This window comes from Hydra viridissima, unplaced genomic scaffold (genome assembly GCF_058129835.1).
Source record: "Hydra viridissima isolate aposymbiotic clone 2 unplaced genomic scaffold, HvirCarnegie_v1 scaffold_8, whole genome shotgun sequence".
Lineage (NCBI taxonomy): Eukaryota > Metazoa > Cnidaria > Hydrozoa > Anthoathecata > Hydridae > Hydra > Hydra viridissima.
This window is the reverse complement of record NW_028324307.1, coordinates 4005306-4025479: the sequence shown is the minus strand read 5'-3', so window position 1 is coordinate 4025479 and position 20174 is coordinate 4005306. Positions and strand designations below refer to the sequence as shown.

Genomic DNA, 20174 nt, shown 5'->3' with positions numbered 1-20174 from the left:
AGCGCGGTTCAGGCGATTAGATTCACATGTAAGGAATAAATGGTCTATTAGTAGGGCACCTTAAATACGCGTAGAATGTATACATCCATCTTAAGCATTAATAACAGCCTTTACAGGTTTATTTGACATAAATTTCGGTTATTTTAACTTAAATCCGAGCAGCAAGTTTATGCCATGACAACTGACGAGAAGTAAGTGGACTCACAGCTTACTTGCCAATTTTGCGGAATTGCAGTTCATCTAATTAGTTTGTGAGTCATGAAAAGCACTACAGCTTAGGCTGTCTAAGGAAACAATCAAAAACTTCTAGGCTATAAATTATTACGTGATAAAATCATATTGGCTCAATAACCTGGTGATTTTAATTAAGATTTATCTCCAGAAAAGTAAAAAAAAAGGGAAATTCAAAAGTTTAGAACCAAGACTTATATGTTAAGGGAAAATCTAGGAGCCTCAAAACAAATTGCATGAAAGGAGAAAAAAAAAACATCAATTTTTTGTTTTAATTTGTTTAACTGCATAAGCCTCCAGAGAAGTTCCAAATTACTAAAATAAAAAATAATTCATTTTAAAGAAACCATCAATAGAAAGACTGCATTTAAAGTAAGGAAAGAGTTTAAAATATTTATAACTTACTTTCTTCGCTCCAGTAACTTTAGCTTTTGCTGTGCCACTAACTTTCTTGGTCCTATTTTTACGTTCTTTTCTTTGTTTTCGTGGTGGTCTTTCCTTTTTATATAGTCCATGCTAAACAAAAATACAAAGCTTAGTAAACATTTTGAACATGATTTAGCAAAGAACTTTAGAGGGGCTCTTTTAGTTAAAAACAGATTCACTTAGCACTTTAGCAGAATAATACAAATTTTTATACAAATAAGGTAATTGCAATTGCCTTCAGTAATCTAATTTAAATAAAAATAGTTTTTAAAAGAAAAGTATAACAATTCTTTTTTGAATGACTAGTGTCTTTTTTCTGCAGTATAGTTATTATAAAAACTAGCCGGTAATAAAGAAATTATTTATCAGAATAAGGGAAAAATTCTAACTACTTAATATTGTAAAAAGGTCAATTTAAAAAAAGGAATTTGTGGTTTTAAGCCAACTGAAACCCTATGAGCTACAAAATTATGCTGATTAAGAATAAAATAATAACATAGGTCTTAAAATCAATGTAAGACGCTTTATCTGAAGTTGAAAGTACAAGAAATGTACAACAAAACACTAACATTTGTCATTTTGAGAAATGATGATTTGTCTAAAAGTTATCTTTTAAAAGTATTTGTCTAGTTTTTATTTTTTATAAATCAGATTTCGAGTAATATAACATTATGGGAATTTAATGGTATTTAATTATCACGCCAATTTCATTTAATTGGAGATTCTGGCTTTCTCTAGAATAATTTTTTAAATTTTTATGAAATTAGTTGAAAAATTCATTTACTGAGCATTCAACAATGAACTATAAAACATTTAAAATAATGTATATTTCAAAAATATACATTTAAAACTATTAACTTCCATTTAATACTTCAAGCTAACCCTCAGTGAAAATTATTTTTACTATTTCGTCATATAAAAGGTTTTTCAGTTTCATCATGGCTCTTCAAACACCAACAATAAATGCTCTAACAGCTTGGATCATGTAAGTCAAAAATGGTAATTTTTATAGCCAGAAATGTATAAAGAACATTTTATGCAAAGAACAAGTGCTCAATTGTCATTTAATGAAAGTTGATCTTTTAAACTACTTTTTATTTTTAATAAAAAAACAAAAATTACTGAAAAAAACACTAGTAATTCAGTAAAAAATTAAAATTCACAAAAAGGAATCACATTTCATAAGAGTAACACGTTATATAGCTATTTGTCTGTCTGATTAGATTGGTAAGAACATCAGCATCTCTAATAAACCAAAAGACATTTTTTAAAAGTAAAAACCAGGCTATGAACCATTTACTTTTGAAAAAAAAAGTTTGTTTACTTTGAATGGTGAATATTAGTGATTTGTTATAGATTTATACATTCAACTTCAGATTAGAGTACTTTATATTGATTTTAAGACCTATGTTTTTATATTATTCCTAATCAGCATAAAATTGTCTATCATGATTGGTCATAAATATAGGGAGGGGGAAGTGCAGTAGCACTGATGATCTAATATAATTAGAACAAATCAAAGATTGTTAAACAAAAAAAAAACGAGCATATAGAAATTTTTTTTATAAGAGAAAGTGATGTGAATTTATTGTTGGTTTTTTTTTAAACTCAGAGAAAGAAATGAAAGATAATTGAACAAAATACATATAGCACTTAAAGTTTGTTATAGAATTTAACTTCACTCGTGATTTTTTGAAAAATGTATTTCACATAAACATTACAGTAAAGAAGTTAAGTTTCAAAAAAAAAAAAAAAAAGTAAAACATGATTCTTACTCTTTGAAGTCTGTACTTAGGTTCAAACTTTTTAAGCATATCTAAACTGTCATAAATTAAAGAAAATCCAGTTGTTTTGCCACCTCCAAATACTGTCTTGAAGCCAAAGCAAACTACACAATCAGCTGTGGTTTTGTACAAACGTGCAAGTTTCTCCCTGATTTCAACTAGTGGAATAGTTGCTTTTCCTGGATGCAATACATCAACGACCATCTGACGTCGCATGAGCAGACGGTTGGTCATGAACTTTCTTGTACGGATGGTAGCAGTGTCCGCCTGTAAAACAGTATTAAAACAATAGTACAGCAAATACTTAGATATAAAAATTTTTCTAGTAGAATGAGGAAGAACGATAAATTCAAAAGATCATTGTCTGCAGAGCTAAGAATCAAGTGACTGATTTTGTCTTAAATTTAAGCTACTAATTTTTTGAAATATCTAATATTATTGAAAAAGGTTCAGCTACATAAGATACTCAAAACAGAACTAAAATGAAATTTGTTAAAAATTGAAAGCATTATTAAAGATCGATTAGATATTAACAGATTACATGTCAAGGTAAGTTGGAGATTTTTCCTCCGATATTTACCCACCATTTTTGGCTCGAGATTTTAAAAAGAACACTTCTCCTCGGTTCCGTCGTAAAAGTGGGATAAAATTTACATTTAACGAAATTTCTCTAAATTCCATGGTCAGAAACTGCGTTGTATGACGGGGGGGGGGGGGGGGAAGGGGTAATAAAATAAAACATTGCGTAATGAAATTGAATGACAAATAAAGTAAAAAATTATCTAATCGTCAAATTTAAAAACGTTTTTCATCAATATGAGGATTTAATTTAGGAGAAAAAAATCTTCGTGTGTTTAAAAAATATGGGGCGTAAATCTAAGATTTATTTTGCAACTACCTGTACTAAGTAATAGACTAACTTCCAGGCTCAACATTGTGTCAATATCGAAGCCTTTGCATATGTCTTTCTAAAATTGAAATAAAATATTTGTATATATATTTAGACAAAGATGTCTCTGAAAAAATTTCAATAAATTTGATAATTTCCCGTTAATTCTTAAATTTTGGAAATACTAATTTAAAAAAAAAAATTTTTTTAATTCTTTACTAATTTTCGAACTTTAGTAATATTTATTATAGCACGGAAACTATTACACTGTATAAAATAGGAAGTTTTGATTTAGATTAGATTTAGAGTTTAAAAGTAAATTTAACTCCGCTGCATGCTGCTCAAAAGTTTAGCATGCAGCGGAGTTAAATTTTTTTTTTTTCTTCAAAGCTTAAAAATAGAAAAAAGGATAAAACTTTTTAGTTATTTCAAATATAAAATTTATTTTTTAGCATATTTAGAATATTTTAAAAGAAAAAAGAAAATCAAAGAAAAGAAGAAAGTAATCAAATATAAAATAAGAAAATAAAGCTGCTCATAAGTTTAACGCTTATAAGTTTAACGCTTATGTGTTAGTTTTAATAATGGCGCTCTGGCAGCAGCTTGGTTATCCAGAACGCTTTTTGTAAGCTTTATTACCAGTTTCGTAACCAGTTTCGTTAGATTTGACTATAGTTCTACTTACGCACAAAGGTGAAACAATTTAAAATTCGAGATATTTCAATATTAGAGTGACATCCTATATTAAGGCAATAATACACTGCGACCATTTTCTATAGACGCATGAAGAATTTAGCGGTTTTAAAGTGTTACAGTGGTAGTAAAATTGTTCTAACGGTACTTTTGAACAAGTTTATGTAAGAAAACAATGATCCATTATGCATCTGATTATTAATTGTCTTTATTGTATTAAAATAATTAAATTTTTAATATTCATGTGGCAATTTTCTATAGACGTACTAAAGTTTTTACGAGTTTTGTCGCAAACTTCTTATATTCTGCAGTGTTTTTTATTTTGTGAGTTGAAATTAAGTTGAACTTAACCAAATGCCAAAAGGAAAGGTTCTTACCAATATTAAAAAAGGTCAAATATTGGCTTATCATCGAGAAAAAGTTCCAAATCGAGAAATAGCTAGAAGATTGAAGAGATCAGATCACGTTATCCGTAATTTCTTGAAAAATCCAACAGATTATGCAATAATGAAGAGGAAACCAAAGAAATCTAAGGTTTGAAGCTAAAAAAATTGAGCTAATGTGGTGGCCTGCGCGCAGTCCAGATTTGAATCTTGTTGAAAACATCTGGGGAATCATTGTAAGACGTATCTATACTGACCAGAAGCAATATAACTCTGTGGCAGAGCTAAAAGTAGCGGTATCAGAATGCTGAGAGGATTCGGAGCTAAAAGTGCTGGAAAACTTGATGGGAAGTATGTCAAAACAAATTTATCAAGTAATTGTGCGCAAAGGTCCAATCGAGTACTAAAAATGTGATAAAAACATTTTTTTTTAATAGTTTTGTTAAAAAATGTAAATTGTGTCTATAGAAAATAGCCAGCTTTCTTTTGAACTTAATTAATTTATGATTGACCTCTTTTCAAATTTCCAAAGGTCCAATCGAGTACTAAAAATGTGATAAAAACATTTTTTTTTAATAGTTTTGTTAAAAAATGTAAATTGTGTCTATAGAAAGTAGCCAGCTTTCTTTTGAACTTAATTAATTTATGATTGACCTCTTTTCAAATTTATAATAATTTTCATTATTTTTTGATACTTTATTTATAATCTATTGAAATACACTATAAAAATATAGTTAAGTACGTTTTTAAGACATAATACACATGCGTCTATAGAATATAGTTGCAGTATAAGCCGTTTGATTTCTTGGCTTATTTTTTTTTTTTTCCCTATGGTAAATTTTCAGACAAAAATTAAGCAAAGATGATGAATTAATTTAAAACGAGCTTTTAAAATGCTACATATTACTTTTTTAAATATTTTATCAAAAAAGAGAGTTTAATTTACAATGATGCAACTTTTTAAATAAATAATTTTAAATAATCTTTTTAATAAAACTTTTATAATAATAAATTTTAAATAAACTTTTTAAATAAATAAATAAAAACTCTCCTTGAAAGCTTTAAGGAGAGTTAGCGTGCTAAACTTATGAGTAGCTTTTTTTTCTTATTTTACATATGATTAAGTTATTCCAAAAAGTTTAATAGTTTTTTTTTTGTTATTTTTCTTTTTTTTTTCTCTTAACATATTCTAAATATTCTAAAAAATAAATTTTGTATTTGAAATAACTTAAAAATTTCATCTTTTCTATTTTTTAAGTTCTAAAGAAAAAAACTAATTTAATTTTACTGTGTGCTAAACTTTTGAGCAGCGTTTTATGAGTAAAGTAAACTGTGGCTTAATTACCAGTTAAAGTAAAATAAACTTTGTTGCATATAACGGAATGCGTTACCCTCTTTAACTACCTAATTTCCGACCACTAAACTAAACATTTACTGCAGTTTCAAAATAACAAAATTGTAAAGGAGGTTTTTGTGACCAAGTGTAAATGTCTAAATTAACTATAAAGTCTGCATTCTGTTGTGTCTTGAAACAATCTAAAACAAGGTTGAAGTTGCTACATACTATGAATGAAAACCTTGAAGAAAAAAAAAGAGCGAAACATCTAGATTACGGTTGCTGTTAACTTATAAGCACAGCAGTTTTATAGCGAAAAAATCTAATTTTGCATTTTAAACAGATTTCTTCGTATTTAAACTGTGTATTTTCATATTTAAATATGTATTTTTTTAATACATAAAGTCTTTAAAAAAAGATTGTTACTTTTTATCTCATTTAGGAGGGGGAAGGGGGTCACCCATTAAATGGAAATAAATATTTTTATATAAAGTCACTTATTGTGAAAATCACCCAGCATATTTAGTAAAGAAAATTGTTTTGAGTATCAATAGCAATACTATAAATTTGAAAAGAAAAAATAAAATTAAAACCCAAGCTCTTAATTGGCCCAGGGTCCCCTTAAGCTTAGTACTTTGGCCTGACTTTTGTTCCTAGCACTTTGTCCCGATTTCAGATTCTTTTATATAAAAAAGATTTGATTTGAGTTCCCCGACGTCGAACATGGCGATTACTTTGGTCCAGTGTGATGTATGGATAATTTTATGTAATGTTTAAGCATCTGCATCTTTCGTAGTCAAAGTTCGTTGTCTGCATTACGGCTGTTTGAGCAAAGTTTCGAAGTGCATAATTTTTTCTAAGAAAAGCCTATCGAAATTCTAAACTTTTGAAACTTCGTTTTAAAATTCAACTGAAACAGGAAATTCATTAGTTTTTACAAGGTATTTAGAAGTATATCAGAACCATTTTTACTGGATTTAACTATTAGCTAAATAGGCTACATTAAGGGTCTCAAAAAAATCTAAATTTCATTATTGTAATTTTATATTAACACTTTTTATTTCACACTATTTCATAAATAATATCTTTTGATAAAATCATTTGCTTTTGAGAATCAAGAATGAATAGAAATATTTATGTTATACTGTAAACATATTTATAAACCGAAAATAAATTGTTCTTGTAGTTTTTCATGCATTTTACAAATTTTTTAAAATTAAAAGCAGAAGACATATCGGACTAAAAACTCAACTTATTTGTTACTCATAAAAACACTTTCATTTATTCATATTCTAAGCAATAAATAAATACTCATCAAAATAAAATTCAATTCAATTCAAAAACACCTAAATATGGTAAACAAATTCAGAGAACTGCGTTATTTATTATAAAATTGTATCTCAAGCGTCAGCGATGGCTTGCAGTGGATGCTAATAACTCGGTAAACATACCAACACTGTTTTTACATCGACAAATAGTATACAAACAATAAAAACTTTTCTTATAACCTGCAGCATCTAAAAGTGAGATGCATCGTAAACAGATGATTGCAGCTTATTTACGTCATCAGAAAAGTTAATCAAGTAAGCTAAAACATACTCATTCGATAGTATTTCGGAGGAGATGGACTTTCTAATGATGGTTTCACCAGTTCAGTATCAAAAAATGGCGTCGTTTTGTCATTTCGACCGAGAAGCTCAGATTCAAGTATTTTAATAGGGATACTATCAATATAATCAAGTATATCTACTATTTCTTCTGTGGAATGTACTGACTCCGCAGAATGACTGGTTTGTCGACGGTTTCTACGCAAAGTATTTATGGGCTGATTAAGTATCGTGAGAGCTGAACTTGTACTTTGATTTCGCTCTCGAATGTTTAACTTACTGCTAGCAACAAACGGTGCGCCACCATTACGTAAATTATTTAAACATTGATTGGGCATCGATGAAATGAACGGCCGATGTGAATATTGTTTACCTGGGATTTTATCCACCTTTTTGCTTAAAGATGGATCACGATGAAAGCATTGAAGCTTGTCAGGTTTTTTGCTTAAAGATGGATCATGATGAAAGCATTGAAGGTTGTCAGGTTTTGCTACAGCTCTATCGCTAATTGTAAATGGATACAAAAACGGACTGCGAGTTGCAGTCTTGTTGATACTTTGTGAATGACTTACTTGTTCACTTTTCCAATCAAAGAGTTCATTAGAGGACTCTTTATCCTCCCTCTGCACCGCATTCGATTTTTGTGGAATGACGTCACTCGACTGAAAATAGAAACCGAGGGTTTAAAATATGAGAAAAATATTTTAGCAAGACAAGTATTTTATTCCGTTGATCTATGAAAAAAATTATAACATAAAAGCTATATTAAGGTTTCTATAGTAACTTTTTAGCTTTTTATTTGTACAATATTTTTAAACGGAATAATGAGAAATATAAACAACGAAAATATCAATCTAAAAATTACCTGATTATTTTCACAAAAGTTTGTTTTAAATAATGTATTTGAGGTTCGTTTTCTGAAATAGAAAACTAAATATATTTATAAATAATATATCGTCCATGAGCAGACTAAGATTAGATAAATGTTTACCATGGAATACGCATATTATATAAATAGATTCTTAGCGTTCTCAGTACAAAATGAATTTTATTTTTACTGTTCAGATTCATTACTTTTCAATCAAACTACAGAACGGTGCTGCAACATTACTTCAAATGAAGAGTGCTGAACTAAGCAAAAATAATTCCCTAAAGCAAAACTTACACAAAAATCACTTAACATGTTAAAATTATAAAACTGCAAAAAAAAAAGATACCTTTCTACATTTGTGATGTCTGCTAGTTGCTTTAATTGTCCCTAAAGCAATAAACAAAGCTGAAAAACGCTGTAAACATGATGTAAGATGGTGTTTACATAATTTGTTCATCAATGCTGTCAATCACAAGAAAGTAAAATACAAATTACTTTTTTTATTTCTTGACCACAATCCTCTTGGTTAACTGTTTCTATGCAGCTCTTCTTTGCAGGAGGAACATCTTAAACAACGATGTTTAAAAAAATTTATAAACTTGATGAAAAATATCTTTAATTGAGCAGGAAATTAAACAGGAATGAAATGAACATAAAAAACAAGAAACAAAAAAAAAAAAACCTGAATAATCTTTCAAGTGGAATTTAGCAGCTAAATCCATTGGACTAAAGATATATAATTTTTTACTATCAATCAAATTATGCATTTGATAAAAAAAAAAATAAAAATAAAAATGCCTTTGTTGTTAACAGGTCAAAGCTTTTAATGCAAATGAAGTAACATCAAAGGAGGGGCTAACAAATGTATAAAATGAAGCTTTAAGAGAGTTATTCTCTACATATTTTATATACATCATAAATAACTACAAAATTGCATATAACAATATTTTCTGATTTTAAAAAGACACAATTATGGACATAAAATAAGACAATTATTACCATTGCATTCTTTTTTCAAACAATTGCCTTATTGAGATGTAAAAAGTTTTTAAGAAGACTATTTTTTCAAATAAACTTACTATTTTGTATTATAAATTTTCTTGAGATGATCTTTCACATCCTTCAAATAGTCTAAATTAAAATGTTATTTTAAAGTAAAATATAATTTTAAATTAATTTTAATAATTTTAAATTTAATTAATTAGTGTTTAACTTCTATGAAAACCTATTTGCAGATTGATTAAGAGAATACATCTAAACATATAAAATAACTTGGACACTATTATGGATAATCATGAATTATTAATCATGAATTATTATTGACTATCCATAATATGGTCCATGTTATTTTATATATAGATATATTTTATACATAGATTTTAAAAAGCAAAGCACTGCAGTCTTAAAGAATAGACAAAGCACTGCAGTCTTAAAGAATACACAAAGCACTGCAGTCTTAGTGCAAAACAATTCTCTAAACCTACTTAAAGTTCATAATTTCATTTAAATAAATACCCAAAATCATGATAAAAAATGTTTAAAGAAATTCATACTGCCCAACAAAAAAAATTATTAGCAAGGTTTAAATTTGTTATGAACTAGGAATAATGATTTTTGGTATAATAAACACATCATACTTTTGTTCAAACTGATCTTATATGCGATTCATTAAAAATATAACTCACTCCAACTTTTGAATAACTTTATTTGTGGTAGTGATGATTGCATTCTTTCTGCAATTTTTTCGTACGGTGTCTGTAATAAAAATGATTTTAACAATATATGAAATTTAACCAAATGATTGTAGAAATTGAACTTGTGACCTTTATTAAACTTTTTATAAATTAACATGATATAAATATAACATAATTGACTTAAGATACTAATACACTTAATTTTAACTAAAAAAGTTTATTTAAAAACAGCATTTACATATTTAATTATCAATGCAACTAGTTTTTTAATTAACTAATTAATTATCTTTAAATACCAATGTAACAATTGTAACTTTTATAAGATAACTGTTTGAAATATAAATGTACACCATAACATAAAATGCAACAATTAGAATGAATAATAAAAAATGAAAAATGAAAACACAATGAAAAATTGTCACAATGAAAAATTGAACGATGACTAATACTTCAGTGATGTTTTTTGAAACTTCTGTTAAACTTTTTCATTTGTTTTTAATTTCTAGAAACCCAAATTAGATTATAAATTAAATAAAACTTTAAGACCTTACATTAAGCATAGGTGATTGTTCTGTTTCATCCTCGCAACTACTAATTGATCTACTAACTACACAAACCTCACTAAACAAAAACCATGTCTAATTGAAAGATCATAAAAATTAAAACTGATTATAACAATACTTTTAAAAATTTCTTTCAAAACAACTAAAATTTAATACAACTGTACAAATTTTAGTCATTCTTAAAGAAAATCTTGTCTTTTAAAAGGAATAAACTTTTTTTAATTTGAATGTATAACGTAGTTGGTGCGTGTAAAGTAACTATTAATGATAACTATCAACAAAATTAAGTTACTTTCTTGAACTTTTCATTGATTCATCACACCCTGAAGAAAAAAACGATATATTCCATTTAATTTCATATAAAGTATTTATCACAATAACAGTTAATCACAATAATACAATCAAAAGGTAAAAAAATTATTCAAAGAAAGAAACAACACTGTAGAAGATATATATATATAAAAAAAAAGTTCTGTTTACAGAAGCTTTCATATCAAAAATTCAAATATGTAAAAACTTGCAGTTAAAATCCCAGTTAATGCAGAATATACTACAGTAATATACTAAAATTAGTACAATATAGAAGAACATTTAAAGAAAAACAATTTAAAATACACAATATTTCACAGCTCAATATATATATTTTAGCAAAACAAAATCTGCCAAAGGAACCTGGAGTTACAAAGCCATCTAGTCTTGAGGTTGTTGACACATCTAATGACTTACAACTCTGTATTATGTGTGTTAAACTTTCTTTGATTTCTGAAGATGAAGCTTTTGAAAGCTTGTTAGAAAAAATAATATATACATGTAAATTAATATACAATATATTTACACTTGTGTATAATGGACTGGAGTAAAATAGACATAAACAATCAAAGCAAAAAGGTGACAGGTATTATTATTAGCCAAAACATAAAAAAATTAAAAAATTCATAACTCCACAAAAGCAACAATTCTTTTATAATGCCAGGGACAATGGAATATGATTCTCAAAAAGGAATTCATATTTGAGTCCTGAGACACCAAACATAAAAAGTCTTTTTTCTAATCCAAAACACTCTGTTATTTTTTAAAAATATAAAAAAATTTGAAAAACTCCAAACCTTCTTGTTCTCAATCCTTTGCATCAAATCTAGAAAATGGCACATTTCAAAACAATTAACTAAATTAATTTCAAACTTCTTTCAAAAGAATGTAAAACTGAATCCTAATTGACCTTCAGAAAACGGAGCAAAATGGTTATTTTTGTTATAAAAATAAAAAACTATAAAAAAAAATAATATGAAATAAATATATAAATATACACATAATATGAAATTAATAAAAAAGAAAAAAATTTTTTTAAAATAATATATAGATAAACCAACCTCTATAGACAGAACTAGAATTCTTTGCATTACCAAAGATACCCTTAACTCCAACCTTAAAAGTGAAAACAATTTTTAAAACCTCAGTTTCAAATAACAGTTTCTTTTGAAAGAATTGCGCGGAGATATGATCTTGACTTTAACAAAAAATCTAGTTGAAATTTAATAAAAACTAGCCAGATTATTACATGGTACATTTATTATTCTATTTAACATATTATTCTGGTTTAGTATTATATATAAATAATAACACACACACATTTTTACTAGCATAAGCAAAATATTATAATGTAATGCATAAACCATAGTGTATTAATACTTACAGTTATTCTTTTGGCTGTTATAGCAGTATTATTAAGTGAACCTGTGGTTAAGTTTTTTCCTCTTTTTCCTTCAGCAGTATGTTTCATCTTCTTGATACAATGACTAAACTAAAGTTAAAATTAACAAACCTTTTATTATCTAGAAGAAAAGATTGTTCCACTACATTATGAGCTATTTAGACATCAAGAGAAGCTCTATCACTGGGCTGATTCAAAGGAGCCTCTTACTAGTCTTATAACTGGGCTGATATTTTAAATCTTTTTCGCCTTTTCTACAAAAACTTAACTTTTTCTGTGACTAAAACCGTGGCTAAAAAAAAAGATTGCAGCATGCTCTGTTGCATTAGAAAACTTAAAATGGACTGGCACCTATGTTAAATATAGAAATCTCTGACCTCTACAAATTAGTTTGTTATTAGCAGTCAAAAGACAAAAAACAAATAAAATTTAACATCCTGTAACTAAGCATGAAATAAAATGTTGTGTTTTAGCCAATTACCAATATAAAACAGTCTGAAAAAATCAGCTTTGGATAACTTAAGCTATAGGGAGTACAACACTATCTTTGCTACTTTACATATTCTCATATTGTAACTGTCAAACATTTAAAAAAACAAGTTCTGCTAAGAACATTTTTGACTTTATTTTTGAGTTCTGCATACTCAAAAATGGCTGGGTACAAAATTTTAGTTTAGTTACTCAACCATATTTCTTATAAAATACCATTATCCATGCTAAAATGTAAGGAAAATAAGTTAAGCTCAAATTTCAATGTTTCACTTTGTAACAAGTGAAAGATATGAGCTAAAGTTTTGCATTTTTAAAAATCTTACTTGAATGTATTAAAATTGCAAATTTCAAGAAAATGTGATTTAAAAATTTCATTTTTATTTGAATTAGACATCAACTTTTAGTTTAACTCAACACAATAATAATGGTACCATAATCAAAACACAAAGCTTTTTTATCTGAGATATCTGATACTAAAAGAAAAGAATTGAAGTGATGGCAATAAAGTCTAGCCTAATTCTAACAAATCTTAAATATATTAGTATATGTATCATTTACCAGTCTACCTTTTAAAACTATAGTATTTTAAAAAAACCAAGTAAAAATAAATATTAAACTCACCTTAATATAAGTATCTTCATCTTTTTCTTTTAAAGAATTTTTCTTTTCATGCAAACTTTTTTGTCTTTTTCTTTCTTTGTTCTGCATTGTATGCACATATTATACTAGATTTATGGTAACTAAATAATATCTAAAATGAAAAAAAAAACAAAAATCAGTTTTGTTGATACAAATGAAAAGAAATTTTAGCTTTGTGATAGAGCTTTTTGTAGACACCCTTTACAGAGGAAAAAACCATATATATATATATATATATATATATATATATATATATATATATATATATATATATATATATATATATATATATATATATATATATATATATATATATATATATATACATTTAACACATATGAATGTATGTAATGCCTACATACATACATACATACATACATACATACATATATACAAACCTACATATCTATGTATGCATGTGTATATATATATATGTATTTATAAAATACACATATTTACATAAGATACATATGCATATATGTATATTTATGATACATATATATGTATATATAAACATACATATATACATACATGCGTATATATATATATATATATATATATATATATATATATATATATATATATATATATATATATATATATATATATATATACACACACACATATACATGAACATATATTGGCACACCATGAGGTAGCATAATTTATATAAATGTGGCTTAAATTATTTAAAAACACAGATTATGTCAATTTTACCCACCAATTAAAAACAAAGTCATTTGTTTTGGTATTTAATAATTTTGACAATAGTCTCTGCAATTAACAACTCTTAATCCACTTATCAACTCAAAGCTTTTTTGTGTTTAAGCCTGATTAATAATTTTTCTTTATCTTCCTCTAATAAAGTAAACCTCTACCTTCCTTTTTGTGTGTTTATTATCAGATTACAGTTACAACATTTCTAAACCTGTTCTCCAGTTTAAAAGTATATGTAAGAAGAAGAATAAAATTATCTACTATTAAGAGAATTCTATGCTAAAATCTTTTGTCTTTAGGTATAATAAACAATATAATACCAAATGTAAAAAATAAAATAATTATATAATCAAATATAATTTTTTATTAATGTTGTTTACAAATACTATATAAAAAAACTAAATCATTAAAATAAGATTAATATTATGTCAATTTGTGCTTTTAACATACTATAAAGAAACTTCTATGCTATGTGTATCTAAGTCAGAATTACAGCCATTAGCTTAAGGTATTTTGTGCTGAAAAATTACTTTAACTTCATAATCTACTTCATTCAAATAATAAAGACAACCTGATAGTATTATCATGGCAGTATATAAATAGTGTCTTCTGAAAAAAAAAAGTAGTTAGAAAGTAATGAGAGTTTTGCAGAGCTGTCAATGAAGTTTTCATTTAACCTAGAGATTAATAACTCTGCTGCTTTCTTGGAAGTACCAAAGTACACACTAAGTCAGTCAAGTTTATTTGAATAAAACAATGAAAGCTTTTTTTATGTTTGGCATTAGCTCAAGAATCTTACCAATCTGATATCATTTCTTCAGTTTCTATATGAGATTTGCTCTATTCATTTTCTGAGAAGAACAAACCTTTTTAAATTGGAAAAGGGATTTTTTTTTTTAATTAGTTTAACAGTAGAGGAAAATTTCGATAGGAAATCTTTGGCTTTTTTTTCTTGCCAATATTCTTTAGTGCTGTTAAGGCAAAATAGTAGTCAGTGAGATGGTCATTTGGACTGTAGGCACTGCAAAGGGTAGACCTTTTATTCACAATTATGGCACATTTTGCGGAGTCCACATTGGTCATCAAGTTGGTGATTGAATTAGAACTTACAGACAAGTTTTACAAACTTTCGTCTGGCGGACAAATGTTTGATGATATGCCGTAGTAGAGGTATTAAAAACAAAAAAACACGATAAGAAAAAAAAGGGAATTTTTTTTGAGAGGGCCAAGATGGCGATCCGTATTTTGAGTGCGCCACTAATTTCAGTAGCCATACAAAAGATATAGGGCAAAGTGCCCAATTAATGGCCATAAATTTCTTATTGATAGCCGTGAAGAATGCCTTAATCTAACGGAGCTTTTATTTTTTCACTGTTACATTGGTGACAAACGGCTTTACCTAAAAAAAGTCCTAGTTAGTACTAAAATATGCTTCATTCAGAGAAAAATGTATTTAAACAGAGATTTCAATTTCGTACCAATTAATGGCCGGGTAGACCAAATAGTAGCCAGCAAATTGAGAAATGGTACCTATTATGAGCCACCTACATAACCTATAACTGACATATTTAAGAATGCTTATATATCAAAAAGTATTATTTTATCAGATGATTATAGCCTAATAATGAACTAGGAACTACTAGATACTAAGAAAAAAATTTTTTAGTAAAAAGAGTATAGTAAAATATACTCTGTTTTGCTAAAAAATATTTTTTTCTTGGTTTATAGCAGTACTTTAACGGAGTGTTTATTTGTTATTCAAATTTAGCTAGTGTATCAAATAGGAAATAAAAAAAATCAGTTGAGAAATTTTTTAATTGCTATTAATCTCTTGAACTAAATTAGCTTTTTTAGATAATTTTTGTGTCTCTTTCTTCTGTTGTTCTTTTTCTTTTTTCTTTTTTAATCTTTTTTCTTCAGTTGCTTTGACTTTATTTTTTTTCTTTTCCTCATTATTCAATTTCGATTGCATAGCTTCTTGTGAAGTTAATACAAAATATTTTTGAACCTTTCTTCGATTTTCTTTTGACTTGATAGTATATATCTTTGGATAAGGCAAAATATCATTGTCACTATCATTAGCAGAACCCTTTGTACAAGACTGAATTGGTGTCAGAATAGGCTGAACAATAGCTTCATTTGGCATCTGATTATAATGAGAGGGGGTTTCATTGGTCAAATAACAAGGCTGGCCTGTGATTTCATTTGGCATAGAATTTGACTGAACAATGGTTTCGTTTAGAATTGGAATAGGAAGATCTGTGTTTTCATTTGACACTGGAATATCTATGTCAAAAACATCCTTTATGCATGAACTCTTTTTCAGTTTGAATTCTTTATATACTTTATACAAAGGATCTGGAATGTCATAACAATTCTGGATACAGAAGTTGAAAGTTGTAAACTGCTCATGTGTTAAATAAGTATCCCAAACCAAAGAAGCAGTATTATTGTAAAGGTTTACCAAATCAGTGTTATATGTTTTTTTATATTCAGACGTATTTTCAGATTTGTTTGCGCTTGATTCTATTTCAAAATCAACTCCCACTTCTATTAAACTTTCTGATGTTGTTATTCTAGTGTCAGTTTTGATAGGTTGCAAACTTGATTCAAGCAGATCATTTTCATCAAGCAGTTGTTGTATGGAATAGACAGAATTAGGCAAGTAAGCTGTGCTTGGAATAGCAGATGGATTGTATGGATATATGCCACACGATTGAAACCCTGAAATAATGTTATCAGCTGTGAGGGCTTGATCCCAGGCTTTCTTGAAAAGACCACAAAAATTAGGCTTGTCAACAGTAACTCCAGGATATTCATTTATCAATTCATGACAGATTTGATTGTAATATGTTTTAAGAGGACCAAATACTGTTCGATCTAGAGGCTGGAGCCAATGCGAACAATGTGCTGGCATTTCCACAATATGAATATTATTTTCAATTGCAACAGACAATAATTCAACTGAGTTATGAGAATCGTGACCATCAACTATGAGAACTTGTGGCCTATCTCTGCCTATGTTAGGCAAGAAAGTATTGGTGAACCAAAGATAAGCAATCCCTTGCTTTGTCCAACCTGTCTCACTAAAACTCCAATTTGAGCCTGAAGGTGCATCTGTAGTATTAAAAGATTGAAGAGACCTAATCGTTTTACCTTTTGCTATTAAATGTGGAGGCACTAAATCACCTGCAGCATTTATAGCAGCAATAATGGTTATGGTTTCACGTTTTCCTGTAGTACGAGATTGAAGGTGTTTTGTACCTCTTTTTGCAACTATTTTTGGAGGTTTAAAGTCCATCTGTAACCCGGACTCATCCATATTCCAAATCAAAGATGGCTTTAAAAGTGCATGAGTCTCCTGCAAAACTTCATGAAGTGAATAGAAATATTTTGCTACTTTTGGAACAGACATGCATTGATGGCGAACTGATGAAGTACCTTCAGGCTTTCGCAAAACTAAATTTTTATGTCGCTTATTGAATGAGCGCCACCATTTTTCTGAAGGAGTTGAATGTTTAAACTTTAAATTGTGTTTCATGGCTAAATCAGAAGCATATTTTTTAAATTGTCTTTTTCCAAATCCAAATCCAAGTGTAGCCCTTGTTGCTGCATATTCAACTAACTTGTTCTCTAAATTGCTAGATAATATTGGACTAGGTCCAGGTCTAACACCAAGAACTGAATCTCCTCTAAAATATTTACCAAGAGTTGACCGGGGAACATTGAATTGTAATGCAGCTTCTCGTTGTGACATTAAACTATTTTCAACAGCTGTAATTGCATTTTTCATATCAACACTAGACCACTGAAATCTCTTAATCTTTGTCACTTTCTGGGTAAACTTTGAGTTAAAACTAGAGGCAGTTTTATTTTTTATTTTCTTGTTCCTTTTTGTGCTTTCCATGATTAAAATCAACTTAAAGAAATAACATACAAGCTTTAAAATATAGCATAAGACTTAAAAATGATTTTATATATATATATATATATATATATATATATATATATATATATATATATATATATATATATATATATATATATATATATACATATATATATAAAGTATATAAAGTATATACATGTATTGTATAGATAAGTTACTATTTTATATATTTACTAGCTATATACTAAATTAATGTTACATCAGCACTTGCCTATATCTTATGTTTATATAAATAGCTGATGCATTTGAAATAAATTGGAAATCAATTTTACTTTATAGTGTTTATACAGTATAAATTACACTAAGATCCTAATATTAGCCACGTTAGTACCATACAAGAGCCACGGCTCTTATTTGGTCAAACGAGTGGCTATTAATGAGACTATTTGAGATCTTTGAGCTTGGGCTACATTTATGCTTCTTCCTTTCGTGTGTTGACAAATAAAACAGTTTACATAAACATAATAAACTAACAAAACAGATCAAAATATATCATAAAGCCGTACACGAAGGAATACTTCGTTAAATGCGTCTCAAAGTTGCTTGAAAAAAAACAAAAATGAGTACCGCCGGTATAAAATATTTACTTCTACTAACCTTGACAAAAATAAGATTTCTACAAAATCAAGACTAATAGAAAAATTTACAAAAGCTCAAATAAAACATAGATATATCAAAGAAACACGAAATATTATTAATCAACTAGGTAAATGTCCCGCCAAGTAAATAAATGTAACAAAAGCTGACCCAAATTTGGCTCTTAATAAGACCCGGCCATTATTAGGTCACTTTGCCCTATTAAGACATTAACTAAATATCTAACTCGCGCTTCCGCGGTGAAGCAGATTTCTTGCCAACCAGGGTGCATATTCACCATGGACGTATAAGAGATTGATCTACAACGATATTGTTTCTTTGCGAACCATGCTCGTTGCGCATTGTTACAAATCTTTTGTTTTAAACAATAGAAATTAAATTATATTTAAGTTTGTCAGGTTCGTCGAAAATTTTTGGTCTCGTTTAACCAGTCACAGCAACTTCCTTTTAGTTTTTAAAGATAATAGCAATAGAACCAAATTTTTAACCTTAATTTTATATAGCTAGACATTCTTAATATTTTAAGAAATGCTAAAAACGCTGATGATGGTATTGAAATTGAGATATTTACTTAACTACTTTAGAACATATATAACTAGAGATGTAATAAATAATACAAAATATCAACTAGTTTTGTAGCTATCTGGAGCACAATGGTTTCATGTTCAGGGAATTACTCTATCTACTATGTTGCTGTAGACTTCTAGTTTATAAATGTTATAGAATTTTCTATTTTTATGTTTAACAACAAAAATATATACAGTTAAGGATAAATAACTTATACATAAAATGAATGTAAATACAACGAAGAAAAAAATAATTTGTCACAGTTTTAAAGAATTTTGCGAAGCTGATTTATGGCAATCGCAAGAATAACTAAGCATTTAAGTATTTTAATATCAACATAATATGATTTACCAGCTATATATAAACTAATTTTTATTTGACAAAAACAAATGTGTGACTTTTTATGACAAATGAAATAATATATCGTCTATTGACAAGTAAAACTCATTAAGTGATACTGCAGCTAGTTTGAGATAATCAAGTTTTAGTTAGTTTACTTCATTAAAATTCCATTTATCGAGATATCAATGTGATATCTCTAGATAAAATACTACTATTTCGGATTGATTTACGCACTCAGTGACTTTTTCTTGCAATATGTTGTTAATATTTGGGCATCATAGTGTATAAAAGTCAATTTCCCATAAACCTGTACTTAATGAGTTTTGTCAACCGACGATATGAAGTATGAAAATTGAAAACAAGAAATATCTGGGCGCATTTTGCAAGATAATTATAAATTTGAATAACTTTGCAAAAGGTTTTGCTTTATCAAATGAATTATAAAAAAGCCCATTAGAAAATGCACCTACTGAAAAAATAATGCATTGTGGAATATTATAGTTATTTCCAATTATGAAGCTTTCTGTGCAACTAGCTACCACAGTCCTAGGTTCATATGTTTTAGGGGTTTTAAGACGTTCTTTATCAATTTATAAGGCTATTTAATCAATGTTTTATTAATTAATTTTATTAATTAACGATTAACATCATTAAATAGTTATAAGTAATTTTTTCACTGAAAT

General features: G+C 27.6%; 3 protein-coding genes across 8 annotated transcripts; all 3 read right to left on the bottom strand.

Annotated features, from left to right (window-relative positions):
- Positions 1–314: 314 nt before the first annotated feature.
- LOC145186820 (small ribosomal subunit protein eS24-like) lies at positions 315–3103 on the bottom strand. The gene is made up of 4 exons (XM_090096635.1): positions 3026–3103; positions 2433–2708; positions 637–747; positions 315–546 (listed from the first exon to the last, which is right to left on the bottom strand). The coding sequence occupies exons 1-4, from the start codon at positions 3026–3028 to the stop codon at positions 544–546; spliced, it is 393 nt and encodes a 130-aa protein (XP_089952761.1). The 5' UTR covers positions 3029–3103; the 3' UTR covers positions 315–543.
- A 3894-nt stretch (positions 3104–6997) lies between these two features.
- Positions 6998–13436, bottom strand: LOC145187111 (uncharacterized). Of its 6 annotated transcripts, none has more exons than XM_090095857.1 (14): positions 13302–13436; positions 12171–12278; positions 11848–11902; positions 11584–11612; positions 11141–11261; positions 10770–10800; positions 10466–10535; positions 9906–9975; positions 9300–9351; positions 8903–8946; positions 8716–8786; positions 8567–8607; positions 8215–8266; positions 6998–8011 (listed from the first exon to the last, which is right to left on the bottom strand). In XM_090095857.1, exons 1-14 carry the CDS (start codon positions 13386–13388, stop codon positions 7331–7333), a joined length of 1512 nt encoding a protein of 503 aa, XP_089951983.1. In that variant the 5' UTR covers positions 13389–13436; the 3' UTR covers positions 6998–7330. The 6 variants fall into 6 exon arrangements, with proteins under 6 accessions (XP_089951983.1, XP_089951985.1, XP_089951984.1 ...); XM_090095859.1 differs by having other exon boundaries at positions 8567–8609; positions 8742–8786; XM_090095858.1 differs by having other exon boundaries at positions 11150–11261.
- A 1493-nt stretch (positions 13437–14929) lies between these two features.
- On the bottom strand, positions 14930–18000 carry LOC149884616 (uncharacterized). Its single transcript, XM_090095856.1, has one exon. The coding sequence runs from the start codon at positions 17941–17943 to the stop codon at positions 15850–15852; it is 2094 nt and encodes a 697-aa protein (XP_089951982.1). The 5' UTR covers positions 17944–18000; the 3' UTR covers positions 14930–15849.
- Between the last annotated feature and the right edge of the window lie 2174 nt (positions 18001–20174).